The sequence below is a fragment of the Leuciscus leuciscus genome (assembly GCF_965113295.1).
Source record: "Leuciscus leuciscus genome assembly, chromosome: 21".
NCBI lineage: Eukaryota > Metazoa > Chordata > Actinopteri > Cypriniformes > Leuciscidae > Leuciscus > Leuciscus leuciscus.
Window position 1 is genome coordinate 18016846 of NC_138745.1, and position 14797 is coordinate 18031642.

Genomic DNA, 14797 nt, shown 5'->3' on the forward strand with positions numbered 1-14797 from the left:
CTTAAGACAACAGCTTTTCCCAGCGTGTGTGTGTGTGTGTGTGTGTGTGTGTGTGTGTGTGTGTGTGTGTGTGTGTGTGTGTGTGTGTGTGTGTGTGTGTGTGTGTGTGTGTGTGTGTGTGTGTGTGTGTGTGTGTGTGTGTGTGTGTGTGTGTGTGTGTGTGTGTGTGTGTGTGTGTGTGTGTGTGTGTGTGTGTGTGTGAGAGCCTGTAGGTCCCTGCAGCCCCTCTGGCTCTGCCTAGGCTTTGTGAAAAAAAAAAAAAAAAAAACACACACACACAAAACCGCCTGGCTCTGAATGGCTAATTGTGACATTCTGATTGGACCATCCCTGGAGGATTAGTTTGATGTGGAAAGTACCCATGGTTCCTTTCTTTCAGATTTGAAGTTCCTGTATTCCTGTTGTTCTTGAATGTATACTGCAATTTTGTTCCCCTTTGGCTAACAGGGGCTGGAGAAGACAGACATCTCTGCCACCCCAAAGAACCAAGCAGATGACACTACCTACAATGTAGAGCATATCAGTGAGAGGAGGGAAGTTTCCACCAGGTAATAATATTTTGTTAGCTAGTTCAAGTTAAAGGGTTAGTTCAGCATACACACTGAACACACTGGGGTCTTCAAAATATCTTCTATTGTGTTCCATGTAAGAAATAAATGCATACAGGTTTGGAATGACCTGTGGGTATGTAAATGATAATTTTTGGCTAACTATCCCTTTCATTTGCATGCAGTCCCTCTGTGGTGATTCACACAAGGTTAGTTTTGGAAGTTTGTAATCCTCTGTGCTGGTTTAGTTTTGATCTGTGTCCTGCCAGGAAGGCAGTGAGTCATAGCAGATGAATGCAAAATGCCTGTCTGTCAGATAAGCATCTCTGTCTCTGACTCTGACTCTGACTCTGTCTCTGTCTCTGTCTCTGTCTCTCTCTCTCTCTCTCTCTCTCTCTCTCTCTCTCTCTCTCTCTCTCTCTCTCTCTCTCTCTCTCTCTCTCTCTCTCTCCCTCCCTCTCTCTCTCTCTCTCTCTCTCTCTCTCTCTCTCTGTGTGTCAAGTCATATTTATTTATATATTTATATAGCGCTCAGTTCAGTTCTCATATAATGGTGTCAATGCAGGCAGATCAATATTATTGTTGAATATTAAATAAAATGTTAAATTTAATGTCCCCAACTAAGCAAGCCAAAAGCCAATGGCAACAAAGGTGAAAAAAGGCGACAAAGGTGAAAAAAGGGACAGTGGCAAAGAACCAAAACTCCATCAGGTGGCAGAATGGAGAAAAACACCTTGGGAGAACCCAGGCTCAGTCGGGGGCCAGTTCTCCTCTGGCCAATGAGCCAACAGTGTATGATTATGATTCAGGCAGCATTATAGGTCAGAAGTCAGATTGGATTGGAACAATCAGAATATTATCCAGTTCCATCTGGTTGAAGATCAGAGTCATCACACCGGTATGGGGACGGGTTTGTTGAGGATCAGTGCTGATGGCTGTCATGTCGATGAGGCCTTCACAGGGGAGAGTCTAGTTGACACCAACCTCTGCTGACACTTCAGGGATGCGTTGTGGTCGTGTCTAGGCCCAGGTCCTTCATCTGATCTGGATATGGCCCGGATCCAGCTGATTACAGTAAACCTCGGAATAAGCAAGATGCCATTCTTCTTATGATGTAACGAGGACATCGGGTGTTATAGGAAGTGTTCCCAGTTCCGGCTGACCTAATTTATGCAGCCTAATAATCATTTAACTGATTTGAATAATATGAATGTATAATTTTCTGTGTGTATGCCAGGTTAAAGAGATGTGTTTTTAGTCTAGATTTAAACTGAGTGTGTCTGCTTCCCGGACAATGTTAGGGAGACTGTTCCAGAGTTTAGGTGATAAATGGGAAAAGGATCTACCGCCAGCAGTCGATTTTGATATTCTAGGTATTAACTGGCCACATTTTTGAGATCGCAATAGACGTGAAGGCCTATAATGCGTTAAGAGCTCACTCAAGTACTGGGTAGCTAAACCATTTAGTGCTTTGTAAGTAATCAGCAATATGTTTTTAATTTATACGATGTTTGTTAGGGAGCCAATGCAGTGTTGACAGAACTGGGCTAATATGGTCAAACTTCCTGGTTCTAGTAAGAACTCTAGCTTTTGCGTTTTGGACCAGCTGTAGTTTGTTTATTATGCGTGCAGGGCAACCACCCATAAGAGCATTACAATAATCCAGCCTTGAGGTCATGAACGCATGAACTAATTGTTCCGCATTTTTCATTGAAAGCATATGTCGTCATTTAGATATATTTTTAAGATGGAAGAATGCGGTTTTACAGATGCTAGATACGTGGCTTTCAAATTAAAGATTGGTATCAAAGAGCACAGCCAGATTCCTAACCGTCGACAAAGACTTGACAGAGCAGCCATCAATTGTTAGACAGTATTCTAGGTTAGTATGTGCGGAGGTTTTTTGTCCAGTTATTAAAAACAGTTTTTTCAGAATTAAGTCATATGAAATTACTAGTCATGGTAATTTTTATGTCAGCTATGCATTCCGTTCATTTCTTAAATTGGCAAGTTTCTTCGGGGCACGAAGAGATATAGAGCTGAGTATCATCGGCATAACAGTGAAAACTAATCCCATGCTTCCTAATGATATCTCCCAAGCGTAGCATGTACAGGGTGAACAGCAACGGTCCTAGTACTGAGCCTTGTGGTACTCCATACTGAAGTTCTGATTGATAAGACATCTCTTCATTTACTGCTACATACTGATAATGGTCAGATAAGTATGATTTAAACCATGCTAATGCAATTCCATTAATGCCAACATAATTTTCTAGTCTATTTAAAAGAATGTTGTGGTCAATGGTATCAAATGCAGCACTAAGATCGAGTAGCACAAATATAGAAATACAACCACGATCGGATGATAAGAGCAAATCATTTGTAACTCTAATAAGAGCAGTCTCAGTACTATGGTACGGTCTAAATCCTGACTGGAAATCCTTGCAGATTCCATTTCTTTCTAAAAAGGAACATGGTTGTGGGGATACTGCCTTTTGTAGTATCTTTGACAAAAAGGGTAGATTAGAGATTGGCCTGTAATAGACTAATTCTTTTGGATCAAGTTGCGTTTTCTTTTTAAATAAGAGGTTTAATAATAGCCAGCTTAAGTTTTCGGTACATATCCTAGTGACAAAGATGAATTAATGATATTAAGAAGAGGATCTATGACCTCTGAAAGCATTTCTTTTAGTAGCTTAGTCGGTATAGGGTCTAAAATACAGCTGCGAGTTTAGACAATTATTCCTCTCCTATTGCAACGAATGAATGGAATTTTTCCTCAGGGACACTACAATGCACTGCCTGATGTGAAACTGTAGTAGACGGTTGCATAGTTATAATTTTCTCTCTAATATTATCATTCTTGTAAGTAAAGAAGTTCATACAGCCATTCATAAAGCAGTCATTACTGCTATGCTCTTTGGAAACTTCAGAAGTAGAATCTTTAATTATTTTTAATTTAGCCACTGTATCAAATAAATACTGTGTGTGCGTGTGCGTGTGCGTGTGTTTATTTTCAGTGTATGTCTGTCTTCATACTTTAATGATAAGCTTTCCAGAAGGTAAACCAGTAGCTCAATCGTGACATGTGTCTGAGGTTATTATTCGTGTTTGTGTGGTTGGCACACTTGCATGTTTCTAGACATAGTGAGGCTGATATATTAAAGATTGAATGTCGTCTTTTTAAACTAAAGAACAGATCGCTGCTACCCTTCACTCGATGGCTGCTTCATGAGCAAGCACTCCATATTACCGACTTTCTTGGTCCCAGTCTGGACTGTATGAATGTCTCATGCAATTACAAGTCAAGGGCTTCTGGGATGGATATTTCAACAAAGCTGCTGTTCTAAAGGCTGGTTTTAGGGATTTGATAGAGTGTTACTGTACAAAAGACCGAGGTCTGCAATAAAAGTGACTTTTTGTCGGAACTTTAGACTCAACACTTCTGGATCCCATCTCATCTGGCTCCGTTCTCGCAGCAGGGGTCTGAAAGATTGTGTGTGTGGAGTCTGATGTGGTGTACATCTACAATATCCAGGTCCTATGCACTTTTTGGGTTGCATAGCTTTTCTCTGTGTGTGTGTGTGTGTGTGTGTGTGTGTGTGTGTGTGTGTGTGTGTGTGTGTGTGTGTGTGTGTGTGTGTGTGTGTGTGTGTGTGTGTGTGGTAGATGTTTTTGGTTCATTGGCCCACAGTTTGCTGTGAGCTTCACTTTTTAGATCTTAACAGTCTGTTTTTATCTTCTGGGTGTAGTTTGACAGTCCTGGGTCAAAGGTTTTGGATTCACACAGATTGCTTTGACTAAACAGTGGTCTCAAACTCAAATTATTTATCTCAATCGGAGACCATGAATTTAAGCCATAAACATTTTCCGCAGTTATTGATGCACAGTCGGCCAGTTATTTAAATATATAAGGGGTACAAATTCATGACAATGCAACTAACAATTAAATTAAATTGATTAAGCCTATTAAATTAAAGTAAAACAATGTGCACAATTTGTGATCAATCAGTAGACCATAGCAACTTTGCAAAACTATCGTTAATACTGTTAATGTAAAATTAAAGTTTCCAGAGTGTGCTTTGCATCAAAAAGCGAAACCGTAGACAAAGCAGCGCTGGCTTAACATTTTAACTATCAATCATGCTGATCATTTTCTTCATTTCAGGCGGCTCACGATGATAATGAAAATATTAGTGTATTGCAATGCTCAGGTAAGATGATGCAAAATTAGAACAGCCTTCTGTCTGTACCCTCTTGACTTCTTTACTTGCTTTCATTACTTTCGCTTTTTTTCTTATGCACATTTTATTCTCATTATCGTTTGCAAAATTAAATAGCCAATTAGAGTGATCTTTCTAACTGACGGCCCTGACGTCGATACATACGTGTGTGTGTGTGTGTGTGTGTGTGTGTGTGTGTGTGTGTGTGTGTGTGTGCAGAAATTGACATTTGATTTGCTGGTCAGATTTAAGGATAAACTAATATCAAATATCACTGTTGTAAAACATGAGGTTGATTGCATGTGTGTGGTTTTAGATGTGCGTGTTATCAATATTAGTTGTGTGTTTTCTTGTCAGCTATTGTGAGCTAATAGTGTAGATTATATGTTCTGTTTGTGTATATGTTTGAGTTGAGTGTTGAATCTGTGGAATTTGGACCGAATGCTCTTTTGCTTTCAGTGTTTGGCGGCAGACATCTCTATGACTCACCCCTTAATATGTGTAAACAGTCACAATGATTAACTTTATGGAAAGCAGTCTGATTCCTCATACAACATTATATGTCAGAGCATCTGTTTTCATTGATTTATTTGACACATAGCATCTGCTAATCTCCACTAATCACACATACTCAGCTTTTTGAATGAACAAGTAATAAAATGATACATACAATAATAAATATGATTATGAAATGAGATCCCTACCAAATATATCTTCTCTCTGCAGTCATTCCTCCTCAGGTGAGGGTGCGAAAAGTTCTGGAGAAAGAATACATTTCAGACAGGATGAGATCTCCCACTTTCAACCTTTCACTGCAGGAGAGCAGGATGCAAGAAACAAGGAAAATGAGAATGTGAGGGAAGAAATGGTAAGCAGTCATGCTGCACTCCCCAAATTGAAGAGAATTTCATAATTTATCTTATCCACAATTAATATTTTCTAGATAATCAGTAAAAAAAAAGAAGTTTGGTTTCAATTTGGTTTCTCTAGAAGAGCTTTGTTAATTCCTTAATTCCGTGATTCCTTAAAATTAGGGCTACTCTATTAATCACATTTTAAATCACCCAATCAGAGCTTTTCTATTAAGTGGATACATTTTCTTACCAATGTTTTACTTAATCTTCCCAACCTTGCAACCATGTTCATGTGTGCACTCTGCTCACATAAACCCACATAAACCATGCATATGAGTTGATTTTTCTCTTGATTTGTTTGAGTAATAATTAAAATTACAACAGCTATGTGCTTCTATGACTTCTCCTCATCTTCCTGTATTGTACACATGTGATCAGCAGTGGCTCCAGACATCATGAGACTCAACCCTCCTGTTGTTCTCTTTCTCTCTCTTTCTATCTCTGTCTCTATCTCTTTCTTTCTGGGTCACTGTGTTTCTGTGTTCCTCCCTGAGGGGTGTGTGGTTGTGCTGCTGTTAAACAGACCACCAACCATGTTTTTCACTCCTTCACTCTCACTGTTTTTCTTTTGCCCCTCTTTATATCCTTCTTTCTCCTTTTGGGAGAGAAAGAGAGTTTGGGTGCCTGTTTTGAGGAAGAATGGAAGGGTCAGCACTTGTTTTAGCCCAAAATGAGAGCCACAGACACAGTGTTGTTTCAATTTTCTTTTATTTGCTGGCAAGATCTTACATAAGCTGTGATCTCTCTCCATAGCCAAATACACATTTTAATACATAAAAAAAAAAAATTCTTCACAAACTTCAGTGAACATTTTTGAGTTGGCGCAAACAAATCATTGCATCAAAGTTACAACTTACCTGTTTTGAAACAATTATTTCATGAAAATTACTTGAACTTAACTCTAAGGACCCTATTTTAACGATCTTAAGCGCATGGTCTAAAGCGCAAAGCGCACAGCGTAAGTGCACTTAGGGCGTGTCCGAAAGGGTTGATCCCAGATCAGCACGCTCATGGGCGCACAAATGGGCGGAAATGCATTTGCTATTTAAACAATGTGGCGCAGGACGTGAAAATGATAACTGCATTGGGCTGAAACTTACTTGCAAAAAACACTCGAGTTTCGCCTGGTGCGGCATTGCGACGGGTGTATGATAGGGCCCTAATGCTGTTTAATAGCAAACATTTTTATTTTAACGCTCATACTCACTAGTCATGAGACAAAAATATCATCAGTCTTTAAAAAACAAAAAGCATCTACAACAAACCACCTACCAAAATGTGCACCAAAGGGGTTCAAATAAGATCTCCTCTTTTTGTTTTTGTTGCATTGTGTCTTCTAGGCTAAACAGAATGAGCAGAAAGTGAGAGAGAGGCAGTGTTCTGTGGGCACAGATGAACTGATTGCTTCTTCTGGAGCTCTTAAGGTGGATGAAGAACCAAAAGCTGCCATGCCAGTACTACAGAGACAGGACTCAGGTCAACGCAACATAAAAGGTATCCTGAAGAAGAGCCGCTCAACCAGTCTGGACTCCGAACATGCCGAGCTAGAGTGGATCACAACTCCTGCCATCAAAACCTGCAAGGAACTGACTGTTCTTGATGGAAAGAAGGCCAAGGATGAAGAGGTTGAGAATGACAAGGAGGAAGAGGAGGATGGAGACGAGAGGATGCTGCAGAGAGAGGAAAGCAGCTCGAGTGAGACTTCTCGCACTCCTTCCCCAGATTCTGTGGACAAAACCCCGTCTATCTCCCAATCTGAAGAAGGGGAGGAGCTAGACAGCAGCCTGGACGGGAGCATGAGCTCCTCCCTCAAAGAGAGGTATGATGGGAAAGGGAGTTTTAATGCTTAAAAGCATTCATGTAACTCAAACAGTAGAGCATGGCTCCAGCAACGCAAAGGTCATAGGTTCGATTCTCGGGGAATGCATGAACTGTTAATATTTATGCAATGGAAGTTGCTTTGGATAAAATAATCTGCCAGATGCATTAATAAAACTGTTATGATTGATTGCTGATTATTTGTTTAAAAGTTTGTTTAAAAATGATAATAATATGTATTGACATTATTATTTTATTATATTTATTCACTGCTGTTTTTTGGTTGCAATTTTACTTATTAAAAAAAAAAAATCAATTTATTTGATTTTCCTTCATTTTCATGTTTGTCTGAATAGTTTAAAGTGCTATGCATAATTTTTTTTAATATTGTTACGAAGATTTTACAGGTAGAAAAGTATGAATATTGATTAAAAATATCATGCACTTCTAACTTCAGTTTTTACCTTTTACCCAGCTTTGAATGAAAAGTCCAAACAAAAGTCCCACAAAAGTCTATTGATGGGATGTTTGTTATACTGCTGACACGGTCTAAACACAGAAGCTGCTTAAGTGGAAAGTTCACTTTCTATGTCTGTTTCTATAATACGTTCCCTCTACATTTGGCAGGCTGGCAGAGTTTAAGAGCGGTGAAGACGATTGCTGGGGCAAGCTTAAGAAGAATAAGCAAACCGATGTCGTCCAGGCTTCCCTGGCTGACCGTTACTCCCAGCTGCAGGAGAGTGAAAATGCCTGGAAGAAGAAGGTACCCACACACTCTTTAAAACAGCAGCCACTTTTTCCTGTCAGTAGCAGAGAGAAATGGGCTGAATTAACCTAAAACTCTCATAAAACTTTTCACAGTACACAACACTTTTGTTGTTGTGTGCAGTTTGGGGTTCATGAAGTGTCCGTGTTGGTTGGCTATAGGGTGGAGACAGCATAAAACAATAGACTGCAGATGAAGGTCTCCTGATGTGAGGAGCTGTTTGTGGGATGGTGAATCCACTGGGAGGGGTGGGGCAGGAAGAGGTTGTTTCCAGTGCTGAGTCAGCAAGTTCCTCAGCTTGGATGTCCTGCTGAGAAGGGGTGTGAGCACAGAAGGAGGATTTCCACTCAGTTTTACCAATTCCTGAAATTTGATATGCATCAGTCTCTCTAGTTACATGCATTCTCAGTACAAACATTTAAACCCACAAATTAATATGGAGAAATGTGTTTTCCCTATTTCTTTAAAAGGTATTGTTCATGCAAAAATAATTTACTTGGATAAATTGAATATAATGGCAATAACAGTTGCCATTTCCATTTAGTTTTGGAGAAAAACAATCTGATATTTAAGCTATTTTTATGATAAAATTGTGCCAGCTTCCATTGATCACCTTTGCACACACAGGCCCTATCCCAAATGGCACACATCATAGACTACTTTTATTTAGATTTTTGTATGTGTATTTATTTATTTATTTTTTTGGAAGTGTTGTTGTATTGGGAGAGCTGCATAAAGATTCTTATTTTGTACAAGTTTCTGCTTTTGTGTTCCACTGAAAACAAAACCACATATACAGTGAGGAAAATAAGTATTTGAACACCCTGCTATTTTGCAAGTTCTCCCACTTGGGAATCATGGAGGGGTCTGAAATTGTCATCGTAGGTGCATGTCCACTGTGAGAGACATAATCTTAAAAAAAAAAAATCCAGAAATCACAATGTATGATTTTTTAATAATTTATTTGTATGATACAGCTGCAAATAAGTATTTGAACACCTGAGAAAATCAATGTTAATATTTGGTACAGTAGCCTTTGTTTGCAATTACGGAGGTCAAACGTTTCCTGTAGTTTTTCACCAGGTTTGCACACACTGCAGGAGGGATTTTGGCCCACTCCTCCACACAGATCTTCTCTAGATCAGTCAGGTTTCTGGGCTGTCGCTGAGAAACACAGAGTTTGAGCTCCCTCCAAAGATTCTCTATTGGGTTTAGGTCTGGAGACTGGCTAGGCCACGCCAGAAGCTTGATATGCTTCTTACAGAGCCACTCCTTGGTTATCCTGGCTGTGTGCTTCGGGTCATTGTCATGTTGGAAGACCCAGCCTCGACCCATCTTCAATGCTCTAACTGAGGGAAGGAAGTTGTTCCCCGAAATCTCGCAATACATGGCCCCGGTCATCCTCTCCTTAATACAGTGCAGTCGCCCTGTCCCATGTGCAGAAAAACACCCCCAAAGCATGATGCTACCACCCCCATGCTTCACAGTAGGGATGGTGTTCTTGGGATGGTACTCATCATTCTTCTTCCTCCAAACACGTTTAGTGGAATTATGACCAAAAAGTTCTATTTTGGTCTCATCTGACCACATGACTTTCTCCCATGACCAGTGTTGTGTGTAACGTAACTACTTTTTTGGGTAAAAAGTAGTGTAACGCGCTACTACTAAAAATTTGGTAACGAAACGTAGTTCCTTTTTCAATTCGGCGCAACGTTACTTTTCCCATGGATATATTTGACAGCGACACTGCCTCAGCTGCGCGCTTGAGAGAAGAGAACTGTTGAGAACTGAAGAAAACGATTTAGTTTCATATTTATGTTTAAATTAAATTAAATAAAAAAAATTGCGCAATATATCAGGAGACAAATGGAGTGTGGAGACATGATTTTGACCACTTTATTAAGTTTGTTTTTGTAGAAAACCTGTATTTAAAGTGAATTTCGTTTTGTATTAATTGTATCTTAATTTTAATCAATGTTTTATCAACCAATTGCCTGAATTTATTAAGAAGTAAATTAAAGAAAACTATTTAGTTTCATATTTATGTTTAAATAAAATAAATAAATAAATAAATAAATAATTTAATCTATGTTGATTATATGAAAAGTGAAAAGCATGAGTAAGATCACAATTTTGTGCAATATATCGGGAGATAAATGGAATGGGCAGACATGATTTAGACCACTTTATTAAGTTTGTTTTTGTAGAAAGACTTTCTTTAAAACGAATTTCATTTTGTATTAATTGTATCTTAATTTTAATCAATGTTTTACCAACCAATGAATTGCCTGAATTTAATAAATAAGTAAATATGGCATGCAAAATAATCATGACGGCACCAGCGCGTGAACTGGAGCTCCTCTCCATACTGTAAATGAACCGAAACTCATAAGCTACTTGTCTCACAGACCTGAGAAATATATAGAAAGCTTGAATATGTGTACTTTTAAACAAAATATTTTTTTTTCTCTCAAAATATTTTTTTTTTCTCCTACTCCCTTGATAGAGCGAGTCGTATGTCTGAAAACTAAGCTTATGTCTTCTATATCATTTTGTCCTATGCTATCAAGACGCGATTCGCACCGGTGTTAGAGAGCAGGGAAGCTTTATTGGCTGTTGCCGAAATTTAAAGTTCGGTGGATAGGGGAAGCGGAGCGGAGAGAAGTGGCGCGAGCACGCGGCTCATCGCGGAGTGTAGCACTCTACCCCATGATGCAGAGCCGGCTGAGAATAAAAGTTGCCGCACACAGCAGCGCCAATGAGAAGGACTTTTTTTCTTTTGAAATTGATACTATTTTTTATAATAAAGAGCACAAAATAATTACCTGTTATGTCCTCCATTGTATAACTTTATGTCTACATATTTAGGAACAGATATTGGGTTCTGCCCAAAGTCAAGCAACATAAAAATAACGTAAAAGTAACGAGTAACGTAAAAAGTTACTTTCCAAACGGGGTAACTAAGTAAAGTAACGGATTACTTTTTTAAAAAGTAACGAGTAACGAGCAAACACTACTTTTTAAAAGTAACTTCCCCAACACTGCCCATGACTCCTCTGGATCATCCAAATGGTCATTGGCAAACTTAAGACGGGCCTTGACATGTGCTGGTTTAAGCAGGGGAACCTTCCGTGCCATGCATGATTTCAAACCATGACGTCTTAGTGTATTACCAACAGTAACCTTGGAAACGGTGGTCCCAGCTCTTTTCAGGTCATTGACCAGCTCCTCCCGTGTAGTTCTGGGCTGATTTCTCACCTTTCTTAGGATCATTGATACCCCACGAGGTGAGATCTTGCATGGAGCCCCAGTCCGAGGGAGATTGACAGTCATGTTTAGCTTCTTCCATTTTCTAATGATTGCTCCAACAGTGGACCTTTTTTCACCAAGCTGCTTGGCAATTTCCCCGTAGCCCTTTCCAGCCTTGTGGAGGTGTACAATTTTGTCTCTAGTGTCTTTGGACAGCTCTTTGGTCTTGGCCATGTTAGTAGATGGATTCTTACTGATTGTATGGGGTGGACAGGTGTCTTTATGCAGCTAACGACCTCAAACAGGTGCATCTAATTTAGGGTAATAAATGGAGTGGAGGTGGACATTTTAAAGGCAGCCGGATGAAACTCTATGAAGCCTCTGTGCGGGTAAATAGAGGTTATAGTTGTGTCAATGGTCCATTTCCTAGATAGGTGGCGGTAATGCACATATCTGTCTGCGATCCGCCGTAAAAAAGCAAGAAGAAGAAGAAGAAGAATTTTAAAGGCAGACTAACAGGTCTTTGAGGGTCAGAATTCTAGCTGATAGACAGGTGTTCAAATACTTATTTGCAGCTGTATCAAACAAATAAATAGTTAAAAAATCATATATTGTGATTTCTGGAATTTTTATTTTTTTTAGATTATGTCTCTCACAGTGGACATGCACCTACGATGACAATTTCAGACCCCTCCATGATTTCCAAGTGGGAGAACTTGCAAAATAGCAGGGTGTTCAAATACTTATTTTCCTCACGTAGGTTTGGAACAACATGAGTGGTAAATGGTGAAAGAATACACATTTTTGAGTGAACTATTCCTTTCAATACCTAGTAACTTAGTAAGATTATCTTAACACATTTAATACCGATCAGTCTACGTTACTGATCCCAAGAAGACAGTAGCTGTAAGTAGAAGAAGAAAACTAAACAAGACTTAAGCCGGGCTCAGACTACAGGGTAGTCACATAATCACACAAGATATAGTACCTTCAATGCCCTGTTGATGGCGATAACGCTTGTTTTGAAACACAAATAAACTGCTGCAGAAAAAGTTAGGTGCCATGCAAAATGTAATTGTAATTGCATTATTCATTTCAAATTTATTTGAGTAAAGAAGAGTACTTGTTCAAAAATGTAGTCAAATTGAGTATAGATTATTAGATTATTATAAGATATTAGCAACTTTTACACTGTAAGTACAGAGTAGCCAAAAAGATACAGAAGTAGAGTAATTCACTATATTTACTCAAATACTTTATGCTACTGGACATTTATTTATTATGATTGATTTTATTTGTCATGTAGCCTACAACACAGAGCAATGCACACTCTGTTTACATCCGGTTCGTGTTGAAGAGCCGCAAGACAAGTCATTTATTCACATAATGTTCTCTCTCTTAAAATGTAAACGAGTGTAAATGTCAACATCATCATATATGTCTGAAGTATTGAAGTCTGTCTGGTGGCTAAAACATGAGATTATTGCAAATCAAACAATCTGCTGTTTTATTCCAATCATTACTCCTGGTCGAAGGCTTCTGTAAATATTTAGTTTATATATATGTTTTTACACTAAATTGAATGGTGCAACGCAAAAATATTTAGTAATGCGTGAGTTGTAACTTAGTGCCACTTTACATCACAACTAGGCTAAGATGTAACTAATGCACAGCTGGTGCAACCGGCCCCAGGAGTTTTAGGCCAATTTATCCCCGATTTACCCCTCCCGACAATCTGAGAAAAAATCTTGTTCCGGACCTTGTTCGGTTCCGATGTTCAGCACAGATTTTCTGGTAATGAGGCGTTGTCAGATTTAATTTTAAACCTCCGAATCTCCTTTAGGACACATCGGGCTCCCCCAGTGATATAAAACATGTTTGATATTTAGGATTTTAAATCAGGGCGGTTATGACTATGATTATGTCAGTACTTTCACAATAGCCAATAAGAGGTGAATGAGAGAAACATTTGAAACAGCAAAAACATGACGTTCCCTACCTGTCAACAACACAATGTCTTAGAAAAACGTACCACAATCGTATGGGCAAAGAGAAGAGCTGGGGGAGAAATCACCTCGGTTTTGAACGTACCGGCTGACCGGGCTGAGTGTAGAAAGCTGCTAGAGCTATAGGCTAACATGCTGAGGGTGTTGCCAAGCAACGGTAAACATTTTAGCCCTTAAGGCTGACATTAGCTAGCATACTGCTGTTAACAGATATTAAAATTGGCAAAATCTCACCTCCAGTTCTCACTGATAAACAGACTATATTCATTTTGTTTACATCCGCTTCTGCATGAAATCACATGAGGTGCTACCTCTGGCATGATAATCTTAATATATTGTAGAGTGTGCATGTTTGAGATTTGAGAGAGGAAAATCTGTAAATATTCTCCTTATGTGTATGATACAACCAGATTTCAAAATCATGTAGTATTTAAAAACTAGTGTAGTCTGAACCCAGTCTTAATATGTCCTAGAAAAGAATGATTTAACACCAAATCCAGTCTCCTCTTGAACATCTGTAATTCAATCTTTCCAATCTCACCCTGCTTCCATTAATCAAAATGGAGGAAAGACATACTCTATGCCAAATTTCAGTGGACAATCTTTTTTCATCCACAGTGGGTTATCCTTTGGTCTGGGTCTCACACTGTCTCTGTGGAACTTGCTGTCTGACTGACTCTTTTTCAGGAAGGTTGAGACTAACCTTGACTTTTTCCTCGGTTTTATAAAATGGATAAAAATGGTAATCTCACTGCTAATCTGTGTATTTGATTGTTGATCCTGCTTTGTGCTGGTCCATTTTTTTAATATATATAGCATTCAGTTCACTCTTTCTTCTCACTTGATCAAATAATTTCAACTTAAATTTCAATCAGTATTTGATATCCATTTATTTACTTATTTGGCAGGTTAGTTTGGTAATAACACAGTCAGTCTGTGAATACTGTAAAAGTAAACCCCTTTCATGAGTCGTCTAGTCCCCTCCAAGTCCTGATCACTCTATCAGGGTTTATTTAGAGATGATGACTGTACGTTATACCTTATGCGGTTTATATTGGGCATATTCTGGCTATATCACTGTTACGTGACAGTCATAGCTAAATTAAAAGCTTGTAAAAATGATTTCCCTAATACGGTTTGACCACAGAATGTAGATTTGAGATCCAATAACATACAGATTGAGAAGTCGCTATGATACAGTTATAAAATAAACTCAGAATTGTGTAATGTGACCAGAAAAATGCCTAAATGCAGAACAAACATCTCTGTGATT

General features: G+C 38.8%; 1 protein-coding gene and 1 long non-coding RNA gene across 9 annotated transcripts in view; both read left to right on the top strand.

Annotated features, from left to right (window-relative positions):
* Window positions 1-14797, top strand: part of svild (supervillin d) — a 122985-nt gene that overhangs the window by 69800 nt on the left and 38388 nt on the right. For 4 of the 8 annotated variants that reach the window (XM_082152662.1, XM_082152664.1, XM_082152663.1 and 1 more), the window contains 5 exons: window positions 448-548; window positions 734-757; window positions 5498-5639; window positions 7026-7504; window positions 8131-8266. In XM_082152662.1, the coding sequence (XP_082008788.1) occupies window positions 448-548; window positions 734-757; window positions 5498-5639; window positions 7026-7504; window positions 8131-8266 (882 nt within the window). Of the gene's footprint in view, window positions 1-447; window positions 549-733; window positions 758-4185; window positions 4763-5497; window positions 5640-7025; window positions 7505-8130; window positions 8267-14797 lie in introns of those variants that run through there. The other 4 variants (XM_082152666.1, XM_082152669.1, XM_082152665.1 and 1 more) reach the window with 3 other exon arrangements.
* On the top strand, window positions 11737-14721 carry LOC309485898. The gene is made up of 2 exons (XR_014201319.1): window positions 11737-11872; window positions 12026-14721. It is a non-coding gene; the product is annotated as an uncharacterized lncRNA (long non-coding RNA).